This window comes from Pagrus major, chromosome 8 (genome assembly GCF_040436345.1).
Source record: "Pagrus major chromosome 8, Pma_NU_1.0".
Classification (NCBI taxonomy): domain Eukaryota; kingdom Metazoa; phylum Chordata; class Actinopteri; order Spariformes; family Sparidae; genus Pagrus; species Pagrus major.
The window spans coordinates 25548444-25563863 of NC_133222.1; the positions used below are offsets into that span (position 1 = coordinate 25548444).

At 38.3% G+C, this 15420-nt stretch overlaps 1 protein-coding gene across 6 annotated transcripts in view; it reads right to left on the bottom strand.

Annotated features, from left to right (window-relative positions):
* Nucleotides 1-15420, bottom strand: part of zc3h18 (zinc finger CCCH-type containing 18) — a 58749-nt gene that overhangs the window by 37879 nt on the left and 5450 nt on the right. For 4 of the 6 annotated variants that reach the window (XM_073472194.1, XM_073472198.1, XM_073472196.1 and 1 more), the window contains exons 3-10: nt 13737-13821; nt 12517-12665; nt 12203-12298; nt 11421-11563; nt 10031-10060; nt 9213-9327; nt 8218-8492; nt 755-937 (exon numbers count right to left, since the gene is read on the bottom strand). In XM_073472194.1, coding sequence (XP_073328295.1) covers nt 755-937; nt 8218-8492; nt 9213-9327; nt 10031-10060; nt 11421-11563; nt 12203-12298; nt 12517-12665; nt 13737-13821 — 1076 coding nt within the window. The remainder of the gene's footprint in view (nt 1-754; nt 938-8217; nt 8493-9212; nt 9328-10030; nt 10061-11420; nt 11564-12202; nt 12299-12516; nt 12666-13736; nt 13822-15420) is intronic. The other 2 variants (XM_073472197.1, XM_073472195.1) reach the window with 1 other exon arrangement.

The window sequence follows — 15420 nt, forward strand, 5'->3', positions numbered from 1 at the left end:
CTCAGTCTGTTTTTCCTTAAAAAACTCAGCTCAGCATCTTGTATTACACAATGATGGATCCCCCCACACTGCTCTCAGTGTTAACTTACAACGTTAATAACACAGCAGAGCACACTCCCTTATTTTGCTGTCCACATACAGGTATGCATGCTTTCAAATTCCTTAATTCATGAATTATTGCTGTTATCTTAAAAAAAAAGATCTTTTATCTTAATTTCCAGTTGTGACTCATATTGTATTTCAGCAGAATAAGGACACCAGTGAATGGTTTAGAACACAATAAACTGGAGCAAAAGGCTGAAAATAGCTCCTCCTATTCGATCGTTAACCAATTCTGAATAAGATCGGACAACCATAAATTGAAATTGAAATCGAATCATGAGATTGCCAAAGATTCACACCCCTAGTCCTCAGTAACACACCTGCCAAGTATGAAGAAGATTGGATGAATGGTTCTCTAAATATACAAACCACAGAAAAAAGGAAGGACAGACCGATCCACTTGCCGATTCACTTGCTTTATAGTAAGATATGGCAATTGAGACCTGGCACTGCTAAGCATCTAAGTCCTATATCAAGCAAGAATGGGAAGGAATCTCTTTCATATTTTAGCAATTAGATTCTTAATTTACCCAATACTTTATTAGTGTTGTTAAAGCAGTAGATGAATATACATGCTGCTTGTTTTTCAACTCAAGAACACTTCACTATCATGAAGACACAGGATATCTTGACTTGAACGAGGACTTCATACCTGGAGGAGTTGGACAGAGAGACAGAGGAGCCTGAGGGCCTATGTCGTCTGCGACCTCGTGGTGGGGACCCCAGCCCAGGGCGTCTCCTGGGGGATTTGGACCTACGCCACGGGTCCTTCCACTCATCTGGTCGCCTCATGACTGGAACAACCTCCTTCTTTGAGGGAGGCTCCATTGGCCTACTGAGGAGATTGAAAACATGATCAATGGCCAGTTAGAGACAAATTGCAGTGTAAAAACTAATGTCCTTTTTAGTTTATTCTGAAATCTTTGGAATAACCATTTTTGTGCCAATTTGAATAATGCATTTTTTTTCACCTGCCCCCATGGCCAGTCTTACTGCCCGCTAGTAAATTTTTATTGGCATAATTGAATAATTTGTAACATTTCAGTGAATATGGATGAACAGAAAAGTGAAGGAAAGAACACAATGGTTGCAAGACAAACAAATGAGTTCAATATTCAAACTTTAATCCAGTGATAGGGTATAGTTCAGTACAGTACATTGTTGAGGAGATTACTATTATTATTAGCAATACCAAGACGAGTGAAAGACCATGTCAGTTTGTTCAGCTTTTTATAGTAATAGATACTAAACTTTAGACAACCTCAGAAATTACTGTAGCTTTTTAGCTCTAGCCAGCTGGCTACACGGTTAGCTAGCCACATAAACGCAAATTGTCTCATATTAGGGCTTGGTGGCTTAAGAAATGACAGCCTCAATCATTTTTAAGTTTTGGGTCTAAAAGTAATAATGTATGAGCAGGTATGTCAGAGAGAGGCAGAGATCTTCTGCGAGTGATAAAAAAAAGAGTATTTTTAAAAACGGCCATCTCGGGGCACATGTTGGATTTTATGAACTTGCTGGGAACCACAAACTAGACGTGACTTCTGCCTAAGGTTGGGCTAATATATTGTCTATCGGCAATGGGTTGGTTTGTTGGAGTCGATATTTTGGTCTATTTTTTATATTTTATTTAGCTAAGTTAATGGTGCGCCTCCTTGAAAATTTCACTCAATAAATGGTTAACCTGTAAGCGTCATTAATAGGAATGGGCAAAATCTGTGGTTTTAGATTAGAAAGGAGTCAGGGAGGAGCAGAACTGACCAGCACAAAGAAATGCCGGCAGACTGCCTGGGGAGCAGGGCTCTGTGTGCAAGTTACCAGAGCAAGTTGACAAGCAGTGCAGCTCCATCACTCTTGCCTTTACACAAGTTCAACAACTGTCTTGATAAACTGTCAATGTGTTTAGTCTTTTTTATTTATTTTTTATAATTTTGTTGGAAAAGTATTCCAGCTGGTGTGTCTCTCACAATCGAGACACACAAAAAAAGCCTAACCTACTTAATTATATTCCACTATACTTGATCAGTACAACTGTCAGCAGTTTCCTTGTTTTTGTTCCTTATTTATGGCTTCCTCTAAATAGGCAATAAAAATTACTTCATTACCAGCCGCAACAGCGTCCGCTAGTTGGGTTTTCACCTTGTGAGTCTGTGTATCATCATGGCAAAATGTGGTCCTGAAGATACCTATTGTAGCAGGAACTACCACAGAAGTAGTTCCAAGTACTTTTCCAGGTGTGTGTTTGTCCATCTGTGGACAGATTTTGTCAGTGTGATAGCATCGCAACCATGCAGGATGCAGTCACAAAACTTGACAGGTGTGACGTTGAGATCAAAATGAAAGCCGAGTTTGAAGATAGGTGTTGTTCTACCCATGAGTACTGAGCTCTAATGGAATAATGTAGTATATGGGTAGGCTATATGACCTAAAATGTTTATCACTTTATTGTTTGCATTGCTCCAGCATGCCACAACAGAGACTGGCCACATTAGCCGTGGTAAGTGTTAATTTAAAGTTCAACAGATCAACCTGTAAAATAAAACAGTAACAGTAACTACAGCAATGGCAAAACTTATGGCTTTGAAATTCAAACTCTAATGATCCATCCTTGAGGTTGAGCTTTACAGTTCATCCTACTTTGTACATTGCCTTTTCTCCTTGAGAAAGCAGTCCCAAGTAAAATGATTAGTGCACAGATTGTTCCAGTTGTTGTGGGGACATTTCATTCAAGAGTACATGAAGACTTTTGTGTTGGTTCTTGCAGATGACAACTAAGAAATTGGAGTGCTTTGTTCAGCTTCCACAAGTTTTCAGCGTTTGTGAGAAAAACAGTAGTTACTAGATGTAACTCCAGTTCTATGAGTGCAAGTTTAGCCCTCTAGCTGCATGTTATCGCAACCACAGACAAGCAAATTATTTTTTATTAAACTAAAACATTTATGAAGCTATTGCAAAAACCATGTCGTGGCTGAACTTGACACAGGTGACCATCACGAAACCAATACTGCCCACCCCTTATTACTTATTAGTAATGACTTCTGAGTTATCATTGGTTGGATCGTGAAAATGTTCTCTAGTTTTTGAAAGTGTGTTTAGTTTCTTAATGTATTATCTTCGCTCTCTGCAAATGTCTTTTTTAATTTTTTGTTGCGTGTACCGAGACACTGTGATTAAACTTAATTGCCGTAAATAAATAAAAATAAATAAATGATTGCTGCTTGAAGACTTGCTTGAGGGTATTTAGTTTGCCATCAACAACACTCGTTTTTTCATCTGGCTGGAAGTGTGTGATGTGATTTTGCACGTTAGCATTATTGAGGAAATGTTTTACTATCAAATGAAACAGCTTGCATAATATATGGCTCATATTCAGCTTTTGTTTTTTCACTACTCCATAAGATTAAGGGCAGTCTTTTTAGAAACTTCAAAAAGACCGCTTGGTCAGAAATGTTAAAGAGTTGTTGGGTGCCAATGCCAATTCAAATGTGAAGGAAACCCAACCCAACCATAGTGCAAAGGATTAATAGTAATACCCTGCTGACATGGTACATCACAGACACACATGAGAACATGTGCAATGAATTGTTCGATAATTCAAGCTACCATTTACCATCAACATGTATGGGATTTTCCCAAGAAAAGAGGTCAATGTTTATAAAAAAACAACAAAAAAACAGCAAGATTATATTGTTTATCTTCAAGCCTGTCTCTAAATATTTGTTGGAGGAAATGAAAAAGATAAGTGGCATTTCCCACTGTCGGTTGCTGTCTAATAAAGAATGCAATTTGCCGAGTATGTTTTGGTTTACTAATACATCAGAAACTGCCTTTGGACAATAACAGCTCTCACACAAAGGCTAATTATAACACATATCTTGAATTATAAAAATATTATCATCCACTCAATGAAAACAAATGTGTACATACACAAGTACAAAAAAGGTGCATGTCCCCCAGTGAATGAGAAATTCCACAGGTGTGATGCAAGAGCAAACACCGTCAGAGCACAACTCAGAGCTAAAAATAGTATCACAACACAGGAGCTATTTTTAGCTCTCAATGTTTATTCCTTTCAACAGTTGTTTCCTTTGAGGAAGGAATAAAAATAAGGAAGTGGGGCAAATAATCCCACAAGGCCCACACAGTATAACAAAATGTAATAGGATGTTTGCTGTGCTTTGTAGGCTTAATGAATCAGCCTGAGAGGATTCATTAAGCATGCGGCTCAGTTAATTATACAAGCTGAAGTTGAACTTTGCACAAACTTTTTACGTCACTGTTTGTTTTACAGGGGGGAAGGTTTTTAAAAAAAAAGCATCTTGGAGAGTACAGGCTGATGCAAGGTGATATTAATGAAATACATGGAATTTATAACCAATTGAGGCAACTTTCTTGCATGAACATGTATCAAAATGTAGAATCTGACCACATTCACAACTATTTACAATTACAAATTATTTTAATTTCATATAAATACTTGTTAATAGCCAACTGACTGCAAAATCTTTTGACAAAACCTTTGATTAAAAAAGGAACAAAACAGCTGAATAAAGAGTATCATATAGTGCTCCAGTTTGCTTAACTGGGTAAAAAGGGAGAATTAGGAATAGACTTAATGTACTTAACATAACTTGTGGGATATCTTTTCTTTAATTGAACGAGACAAATTTGGTGGATTTATTATTCTGCTAAGCCAAAGCTGGACAAGTAAAGGAGCTGCACAAATATAATGAGTGTGCAGATCGAATGTTTCATTTTTGCCCCCCGACCACTTGTACTTTAAAACTTTTAACAGGAAATTTTGACCCTAAGATAAGGATTTATTTGTATATTTTTTGTTGATGAGTTGTTCAAAGTGTAAAGATTTCCACAGTATCACTGGCAGGTAATATTGCGTAAGTGCTTTGCATCACTCATCATGGAACACAATAGCAAAATATGGGTGTTGGCTGACAGGTGACAGGAACATCATCATCGTTATCATTGTCATTGCTTGTGAGGAAAAACCTAGATAAATTCCACAATTTCAAAACCACAGAGCACAAAACAATTGGAATATGTGACACCACTGCCTGTGTGTTATCAGCCATAAACTGGGGGACTGAATCATAATGAGGGAAGCATTTGAAAGAAGAACAAGAGGAGGCATAGTCTTTAGCAGTAACTGGAAATTCTAATTACAAATGTCTATGTCTTTCATGACATTTAAAAGTTTAGACTTAAACTTAGATTAGACAATCGTGCATATATGTGCATTTGGTGGAACCTGGTTCCACATAATTTCTGTCCCGTCTATCACTGGAGGGTGATGGGAAGATGTTTAACTTTAGACAACCCACATTAATCAATTGTCAAAGATTTTTGCTGTACTTTTACAACATTACTGGTACCCGTTTAATATCTCTGGGTGTAATTACCTACAAATGACACATCTTGACTGCTTCTTTTCTAACTGGCATAGTTTATCTAGCTGGTTTAACTCACAGACCAATTACATTTGTTGCAAATGTTTCTCAGCTTAATTGGACAAGAGACTACGACTCGAGTGCAAGTGAGATACACACACAAACAAGAGAGAGCGGTCTTTATGATTTTAAATTGTATTTCTTGTTATAAAGCACTTTGTAACAATGTTTTTATATCAATAAAAGTTGAGTTGAGTTGAGTCAGATTAATAGGTGAGTCAGAGAAGAGGTATTTTTACTCTAAAAAGAGAAAAGTGGACAATGAAAACAGAGGTTTATTCAAAATGGACAGTCTAATATGTTCACTCTTCCCACAGGCTTATATGTTTTCAGACTCTGGCAATTATTGAAAGTGACAGTGAAGTACCACTAGGAGACAAAGTCTTTTGAGCAAGGATAAAGCTCTCTGTTATTTCATTTTCTGTATTTTATTTTAAAATGCAGCCCTTATTTTACTTGAAATGAGACATTTGTTTATTATTAAGGTATTTCTTTATAATCCCTTCAGTTCAGTGTAAAAACTGACAATAAATATTGTTGAAATATTACAGGGCAAGCTTTAATGTCAAGTCCTGCAGATGTTTAGAAGTTGCATTCATTCAGTAGATTCATTTTTATTTGAGAAAACTGATTTGTATTTTAGAGTCATTTCTGGGGATACAGTAGGTTTATTTTATAAATAAAACAATCTAAAACCAATACATAGGCTAGATAACAACTTGGGATGAGAAATATGTTCCCTACTAAAATAATCTTGTTTATTTTTGTTGCATTTCTGTTTTCAGTAAAAAACTGAAAAAGTCTAATTCTCCTTTACAATAATTCACTACATATTTACAAATGGGGTCCAATAATTAAGATCAGTGTATATGATGGTATAGTACCGCTTAAATGTGCCAGAGGCCACCAAATTTGGGTTTTTGTGGCCAGAATTTTTCTCCAATGGAGGGCTACTCCACATGGATGGACGGATGGACAACATGAAAACATAATGTCTCATCTGGCCATGGCTAATGCGAGTGCAGAGGCATATAATGTCTATTTGACATTTGCAATGATGTAATGGTGTAATTTACTTTCACCCTCTCTGGCACAGTTGAAGTGGGTAGATGCCTGAAAGTTTTGAGGGAGACTTACGTTTCATTCATATCTCGTTGGTTTTATTACCAGAAAGTAGCACATCTAGCCTGAATGATAAGTGACCATTTTCCTTTTTTGGTCAATTTTCCTCCAGAATCTCCCTGCCAAGTCAGTTTGTGCCCCTTTTGTTCTGTGGGTGATATTCATTTTGCAAACAGTAAGTCACTGCTGTCATGGCTGTCATCCGCAGGGAGGTGGGGCTGGACAGCGTGTGTACACGATGCAAAATTGATGACACAAAACTAATTAACATCAGTCACTGACATCAGTGAATGGGATCTATCTTGCCGATAGGCCCGTGCCAGTCAACGGGGTGAATATCAGCCGATACTGATGTTAGCACTGAATCGGTGCACAGGGTTCCCACTCTTTTGGAGAGATCATTTTCAGTGAATATCTAGATGGTATGACAGACAGGGATCTCACCCATACACTAATATGTTCCTCTCTGTGGAAGTCTGATTTAAAAGATGTGCAGTCTATGGCTTTAACAATACCACAGTAAACTACCAAAATATACTGTACTACAATAAGCCATAATACATACAATCGAAGATTATATACTACTACACTCTGTAGTCTTACTCACGTTACCCTGTATTGTTTGACTCGCATACAGTTGGGCTGCCATTCATTTTTGACCCAGGCGTCCCATTCAAATCAAACTCTCTCAACAATGCCCAACACACATTTGAAACCATTGCTCCGAGCCAGAGTTGAATCACAAACCTGAAACCTTTGCAGGCAATACAAGCCAGAAGAATGATAATGTTAGCAACTGAACCAAACATGCTAATGATTTTAACATTATTCAGTAAGATGGAAAGAAAGCAATGTTAATCTATGATTCTCATAAAAACTAACAGTTACCAGCCAGCAGTGACTTTTTTTTACATTTGAAGCATAATGTAACTTACATTATTTGGAGTCTCTGCCACTTAAGTTGTAACATTATGTTAATATCATTCAGCCTGTAGGTGCTACTGTGTGATGTGAGGGGTGTGTTCACAGTGTGAGGCCTATTTAAAATATTCTTGTTCATAAACAAACGTTACCACTTGAACGTCAATATAACCCTTAACATAACTCTTTCAGATGACAATGTCGGTCATTTTGGGAAGCTTTGATAGGAAATTGTCTAAATAATTTTCAGGGACATTTAGCTTTTTTTCTCTCATTTTGTGTTGTTTCATGTTTTCCATGACTCGAAATTGGTCAACTGTTTTCCTGGTCTTCCAGGTTTTACAGAATGCGTGGGAACCCTGGTGCATCCCTATTAAATTCATTTGTGAGTTTGGGAAATATCAAAATGGAGGATACCATTATTCATGGTTCCATGAAAAATATGTACCTTTTCAAATCACGAACTGCAACACTTAGACATTACTTTAGGTAACTGCCTGGCAGGAAGACTGTTTCCAATTTAATTGACGTACAGTAGTGAGACCAATTATTTTCCCCCAATTATTTTTTTAGCCAATTCAATCCAGCCAATTGAAATTTGACTTACTTGGGTGGCAAACTGAGGGGAGACCGTGGTTTCAGTTTGTCCTCATCCTTCTTCTCTCTGGCATCTCGAGGAGGACGCATCCTTGGCCTCTCCTTCTCATCCCGCTTGATCCGGTCCCTCTCCCATTCTTCTTTCCGCCGCATCCTCTCCTTCTCACGCTCCCTCTCTCTCTCTCGCTCCCTCTCTCTCTGCCGGCGTTCCCTCTCACGGTTATCTCTCTCCCTCTCTCTGTCCCGGTTTCGCTCCCGAGGGTCGCGGTCACGTTCACGATCCTGCTGTGGTGGATATGTTCAGTTTTCTAGCAAAAACATGCTATTTACTGACACATTTACAGATAGCTCTCAGACTGACATTCCACATTTTTTCTTATAGTAAATAAATCTCTTTAAAAGACCAAAACCAACAATGTTAGTCTATCTCTGCTTTTTGGCTTCCCTTCCCTGTTTGTGGCATGGCCCTGACCCATTAATTCCTACTAAACTCAGAACTAAGACACACACACACACAAAACAAAACTGCTTTGAACAATTTTTTGTACAATCACCTCGCCTTTTTTGCAAATTGTACCTCATCATAATGTTGTTTAGTTTGGACAAAACTGCAAGGTTGAGCAGAATTCACAGGGATAAGCATCGCAACATTGTACAACTTCCTGAAGGGACTGATAGGGCCTGGCAAATGTAGTTTTTGACAAAAGTAAAGAGTGAATATATTGGAGACTATTTTTTGGCTACAGATTAATAATCATGATCAATAATCAATAGATTTTGGGCTTGAGTGATCAATTCCTGGGTATGTGGGATTGAGTCAGAATTAACTACATTGTGTGTCAGGGACCATGTCACACAGTGACGGTGTGGCTTATTGATGTGTTTCTAACAGTCTGGAGAAAACAGCGGACACACTTCCACACACTTTAGCTTGATTTTAGGTTGCTGAAGGACTCACTTTAGTAATAAAAACCTTTGACGTTAAAGAGAAAGATCCCTACTCACACTGTAGGGATAAGGAAGAGGAGCTTCTGTGTACTGCACTCTGAAGTTTTCATACTGGCCACCTCGCCATAGGGCCTCCATTTCATAGTCGTAGTATGGATCAGCATATGGGTCACTGCAGGGTGAAATATTTTAGAAATTGACAATAGCTCACAAAAGGTTACTTGGACGTTCATTTAGCAAACAAAATAAATTAATTTTCTTGTTTCTTGACGTATGTCATATTACAGACTGATACAGAATTGTGTACATATGTTCATTATGTTTTAGCTGTTTAAATTTTCACTGAAAGGTATCACTGAGTGATTAAACACTACTGTTTCATGAATGATTTCACTTGGATAAGCAATACTTTGGACAAAAAAGCTGCACATAAATAATTAATGCTCTGTTTAAGCATGACAAAAATGTTGAGCAATGTTCTATACAACAGTTGATTAAAAAACAATCCCCTTAAGTGCATACTGTCTACACTATGACCTAGTGAAGATTCAGGTTCTGATAAAGAAAAGATCTGACCAAACCCCTTTTCACACATGGACTGTAACTCTGGATTTATCCAGATTTTACCCAGAGGAGCTATATGTGTGAACACAATTGTCTGCATTATTTGCCCTGGACTTCAACCTGCCAGCTCCCTAGTCCTAAGCCTGACTAAACTGTACGGGGTATTTCCAACATGTGTGAGCACACCTGACGATCACACCTGAACGATTTTCTGTTGTGTGCTACATGTGTTAACAAGCAAATGTTCATATATGAAAGGGGCTTAAGTGAGGTGTTAAGAGTTTTATGAGTCTATGTTAGTCTACACTTACCCATATATAGGATCTCTGAAGTCCATTTCACTGAAAGAGAAAAACATATTAGCATCAATGACTACTAATCAATCATATTATATTATATTTGGTATGTGTACTCTACACTAATTGTGTGTTCACTTAAATGGCAAACGTATCTGTGATTGGCTGCGCCAGCAGAAAAAAAGCCTTTTGTTACAGAGAAGATGGCCCTTAGTACAAATAATTATATAGAGATTTGAGACTGGTGTGGTGTAACTACTGAAATGATTTTAACCAGGGGTTAATTCAATTTTTAAAAAATTATAAATAATAAAAAACAAAGTCAACATTTTTCAGAGAGCATGCTCCTATAAGATGTGTAGTAAATGGACATGTTAAGTAACAATGCGGTAAAATCATTATAGCTTTCAGGTTCGAACAGGAAAAAAGTTATGATAGCTCATCAAGAAATATTAGCTTCAACCTGATTAATATTACACACAGACATACTCCTCCAAGATTGTGTGCAAGAACCATACTCTCTGGATAAGAGGTTCTATACGAGACCGGTGATTGGCATCAATGACACTGTGGGCTCTAACTTATGCCTGGCGCAAAGGGGTGCACAGCGCAGCACAAGTGCCAGTCCTTGCTAGTTTCAGACTGATGCTGCCATTTTCAAGCCCAGTGCCCACCCCACATGTACTTGCGCCCACCTGTGCGCTCCTGGGTGTGTTGGTCTTAGAGGGAGGTCAGGTCAGGTGCACTGATGGCACACTGCTATCTTGAGGCCTTTTAAACATTTCCATGCGCAGTAATGTCACTGTAACAAATATCGTGGCACATTTAAATAGCAAAACTAAAAGCTGAAGAGGAAACTGTCCAACAAATATTTTCAGATCCAATCTCTGGATTTATCAGGACAGCTGCTTCAAGCCAAACTATTTTGTTGTATGAATCTGGACTGTGTTTGTGACCTTTTGACGTGTAGAAGAACAGACAACATAATTTAACATACTTAAAAATACTAACCGATCCTGTTGGCAAGCCAGGAGTTTTAAATAATCAAATACGTTTATCAGCTGTTCCTCATGCGCAAATGGGCATGTTGATGTAAAGATACACATATATTTCTGCTGCTGAGGGTATTGCTGCAGGTAATGTCATTAATATTTTCCTCTTTTAAGATCAGAATGATCATTTTTATGACTGGTCCCGCCTAATCCACGGACTGAGATCCATTTATGTTACGCCCAAAACACACCCATGTCTAATGAAGAGTCTAAATACAACCACTTTGCACCCAGATTATCTGCAGTTTAACTAGCATAATTGACTTGGACATGCCATGCGCTTTACTTGGACACGTCACGCGCTTTAGACCTTTAAAACAGTGTGTTAAGTCTTCAATGGGAGGAGGTCATACTCTCTGATGATACGGTAGCTGCGTTCTCTGAAGAAATCGTTCTCTTTGTCAAATTCTCTCTCATCCTCTCCGATGGTCACGTTGAAACGCTTCTCCTCAAAGTCCGGCTCCTGCTCCTTACGGATGGTGGCCTTCTTCAGAACCTGTGGGACAAAGAACCGGATAGAGAACATTTTGTTTAAAATATATATAAACATATAAACTTCAGCAAAAGGTAACTACCGCACAGAAATCTGAAAGTCTTAGAATGACGTGAAAAGAGGTAAGGTGTCCAACAGTCTGAAACTGTGTATTTCAGTGTACTGACAGCTGGTTCTATAATTTTGTCCATGACAATTACTGCAATAAGGTTAAGCTAAACAACAGAAAAACTTTTCTGTAGTGAGTACTGAGTACAGTCCAACAACACCACAAAAGACATCCTGCTGAAGTTAAAGTTCAAGCACCACCTCTAAATCAATTTTAACAAAAGAAACTGATCACTTTCTACATTAATGAAGGGGGATTTACTGCAGGACTACTGCATTAGCTTTAGCTAGGGCTAATAAACTGTCAACAGAGTGTATTATATAGTTAGAGCTAAGGCTTTGGGCAGACAGGTAACAAACAGCTTGTTGGTATAACTAAATTGACACATTTGACTCTCTCAACTTTAATAAACTACACAAAAATAGTGCATGCATGCACACACCAGCATGAAAATAATGCTTCATCGACTGCAAATCCTGCAAATTATAAGCTCTTCTGCTTGTACCGTCATTAAGCTAACAGATAGCGTTTACCTCTTTGGCATGCCTCAGCCCTCTCTCCCAGGCACTCTCCACAGGAGGCTCCACTGGAGGAGGGGGTGGAGGGAGCTCCTCCACTGCAGGTCCAGCCTATAAAAGTGATAAATAAATTCATAGTTTCTCGATATTGGCATATATGCTCACAGAGAGATACAGAGACCCAGTGATAGTGTCGTTAGAATGGCAGACAGAGACTTCTTCAAAAACATACAGATTACAGTACAGTATTTTTACTGTTACAAAAGTTCAAAAATAATAGTTTTCATATCAGTGCTATAAAAATGCAGAGTAGTGGGAGAGAGACGTACCCAGGGATTATTGGGTATAAGTGGGTGTGGTCCTCCCGGAGGCGCTCCGTTTGGTGAGAAGGGGTCTGGCTTACTGATGAGAGAATAGTTACCTTTGTCATTGACTCCGGGGTGGATGAACCTACAGTTCATACCCCAAGTACAGTTTCCTGGAAGAAAGAAAATGTAATAATATGGTTTAAATAATTTGCAGGCAGTTGACAAGCACTGAAAACGTTTTTCACATACTGCTGAATTATATCGATGTGCATTCTTGTAAACATCCACGAATAAATTAGCTGACACTTGTATATTCAACTGGCTGGTTCAAAGGTAATTCTGACAGCTTCAAAGATATTTCAGAGAACCTTTTTCAATGAGAAGAGGGTTCACTCGAAGAGGAACAACTGAATGGAAATGGTAACATTGACAAAGATCCTTGATTAATTCACTTAGGGAGATTATCTATCCTTAAAGATCAGTCTTAAATAGAACAATGGTGAACCTGTGTATTTGTTCCTGACAGACATTCAATCAATCACACAATCAATTTAACTCTATTTTTTACGTTCTTCCTTATTGAGTACATGTCTTGCTATGGGTAGTGGAGAACGGAACTGAAATGTATATTGAGTACAATAGCTCCACCTGCTGAAAAACAACTTGCATAACAATAGTTAACACAAAAAGCATCATTTCTCACATGGTCTCCAACGTGATCACAGATATTATTACAATGTTAGATTGTTATGTTATTATGTTCAATCAAAATGAAGTCACTACTTATGTCTTGTCACTGTCTATCTAATCCAAAACTCCAACCCAACATCGGTCATTGTGCTCTTGTGTATCAGCTTGTTATATTTACTTGTATCTTCACAAAGGCCATCCTCAGAAACAGAATGCAACAACAGTCCTGTGCCATCCTCCTATTTTGGAACATTCCATTACAACTTTCAAATTGACTAAAAAATGTCAAAAATGAAGAAAACTCCTAGCAAGACATTTTACTGTTGAGAAATAAACTGGTCCGTGGTTTCTTGTAGACAAGCTAAGTAACTGCCATACTCTTTCTAAATGACCTGAAACAAGTCTTTGCCAATGTGACACTGCAATTACTTGTTACTGACCAGCTTACACATACATGCATACCGATATATGTCAAAACTCATATGCTAATATCAGCCAATAATAGCAGCCATGGGTCTGGGAAAGAATAGGATCTTCTTGTCACCACCTACCTTTGATGAAGAACCTGCAGATTGGACGTGGTCTGATCTTCCTGTCCGAGGGATCTTTGACCTCGCCCTCCTCCAGGTCATCATCCTACTCAGACATACAAAGGGCACATTAGAGTGTCTCAGAGTCGTTCCTACTAATCATGCTAAATAGACAGCATTTAAAGAGAATCTAATTTACGTTTCACATTTACAAGCTGAGGGGTATGAATTTGCCATTGTTTATTTTATCAATGAACAAGTACATTTTAGAAATGAAAGTGAGGGCCTTAATCTGAAAATCTCAGCAGTATGTGACACTGCACTGTCACACAGGGTTACATTAGGTGTGAGTGATAAAAATAACATATCGGCTATTGCTGCTTGCTTAATGGCAAATTTGGCATTTTATTTGACTAATTTAATGGTCTACCTCCAAAGGACGAATGACAGACCTTTAGTTCAGCAAGCTAACACAGTAGCACAAAGAGGAAAGCATCTGCAGAGAAATACAGTGAGGATAAGCAGGGTGTGGAGTTTGTGATTCACTCAACCCCTCCTTGCCCAGCACGCTCTGTCTCCCTCTCTATCCATCTCTGTCGCTCTCTATCTTTCTCTAAAACACATTCACAACAGACCTGCCTGTGCCCCTCCTCTCTGTCCACGCTCTGAATCAGAGCATGATCACACATGCATAGCTAGTAAGGACAGCTACAAGACAACACTGTAATACAGCTTGGGTATCAAGGTTAACACACTGTACATAGCTGCTAGTCAATATTGACTGCTTGTGCAAGTGAATAACAATGTTAATTCTTTAACTCTGGCATTGAATATTTGCTCCCTCAATCCCAGTGTATATTGAAAAATTGTTTCAAAAAGACTCAAAAGACCTCGTCATGATGAGAAACAAAGACAGTTTGGACCGGAGCAAAACAAAGAACTAAGTAGAAACTAGAAACCTAAAATAAAAATCCAGTCATTATCTACTGACCCCAGTGCCGATGGAAAGTCGGTTGAATCTTTGTAGACCACAAAACATTTCTGGAGCTTCACAGCAGAACACTGTTGCACCATTCTTCTAAACAACTGAAGTAGTTTTAAAAAAAAAAACAAAAAAAACTATAAAATGGCTCCATACAGCTTGTCTGGCCTAAATCCAGTCTCCTGAAGCCCTGTGATCCCGAACTGACTTTAAAAAACATTACTTGCATCCTTTATTACGATGAAATCACTGTGGCTGCTTAACTAAAAGCGTTAGTTTGTGCCATGCCTCAAGTGGGTTTTTTTACCTCATAAAACAATTCCTCAGCTAATTCAGTTGTTTAGGAGAATGCTGCAGTTGCAATTGCAGAAATTGTGGACTACGAAACTTCACTTTACTTTCCATCAGCATGGGGATGAGCAGATAATGTTTGAATTCCCATTTTGGGTGAACGTATCCCTTAAGAAAACTCACATGTGACAGCTGAACAGTCTGGCAAAACCAAGATCACGGTCTGTGTCTTGAAAACCAGAGTTCGAGACGATACTTATATTAACATAGCAGCAGAAAATATGCAGTGGTAATTAAATATGAACTGTAACTGTAAACAAACCAAGTTTGTCACACCATTTTTTTTCACAAGGTACAAAAGGCCCTACTTCAAAACTATTAACTTTCAGGTCCAATTGTTGATATGATTGGAATAAAAGTTTAACTGGGAGA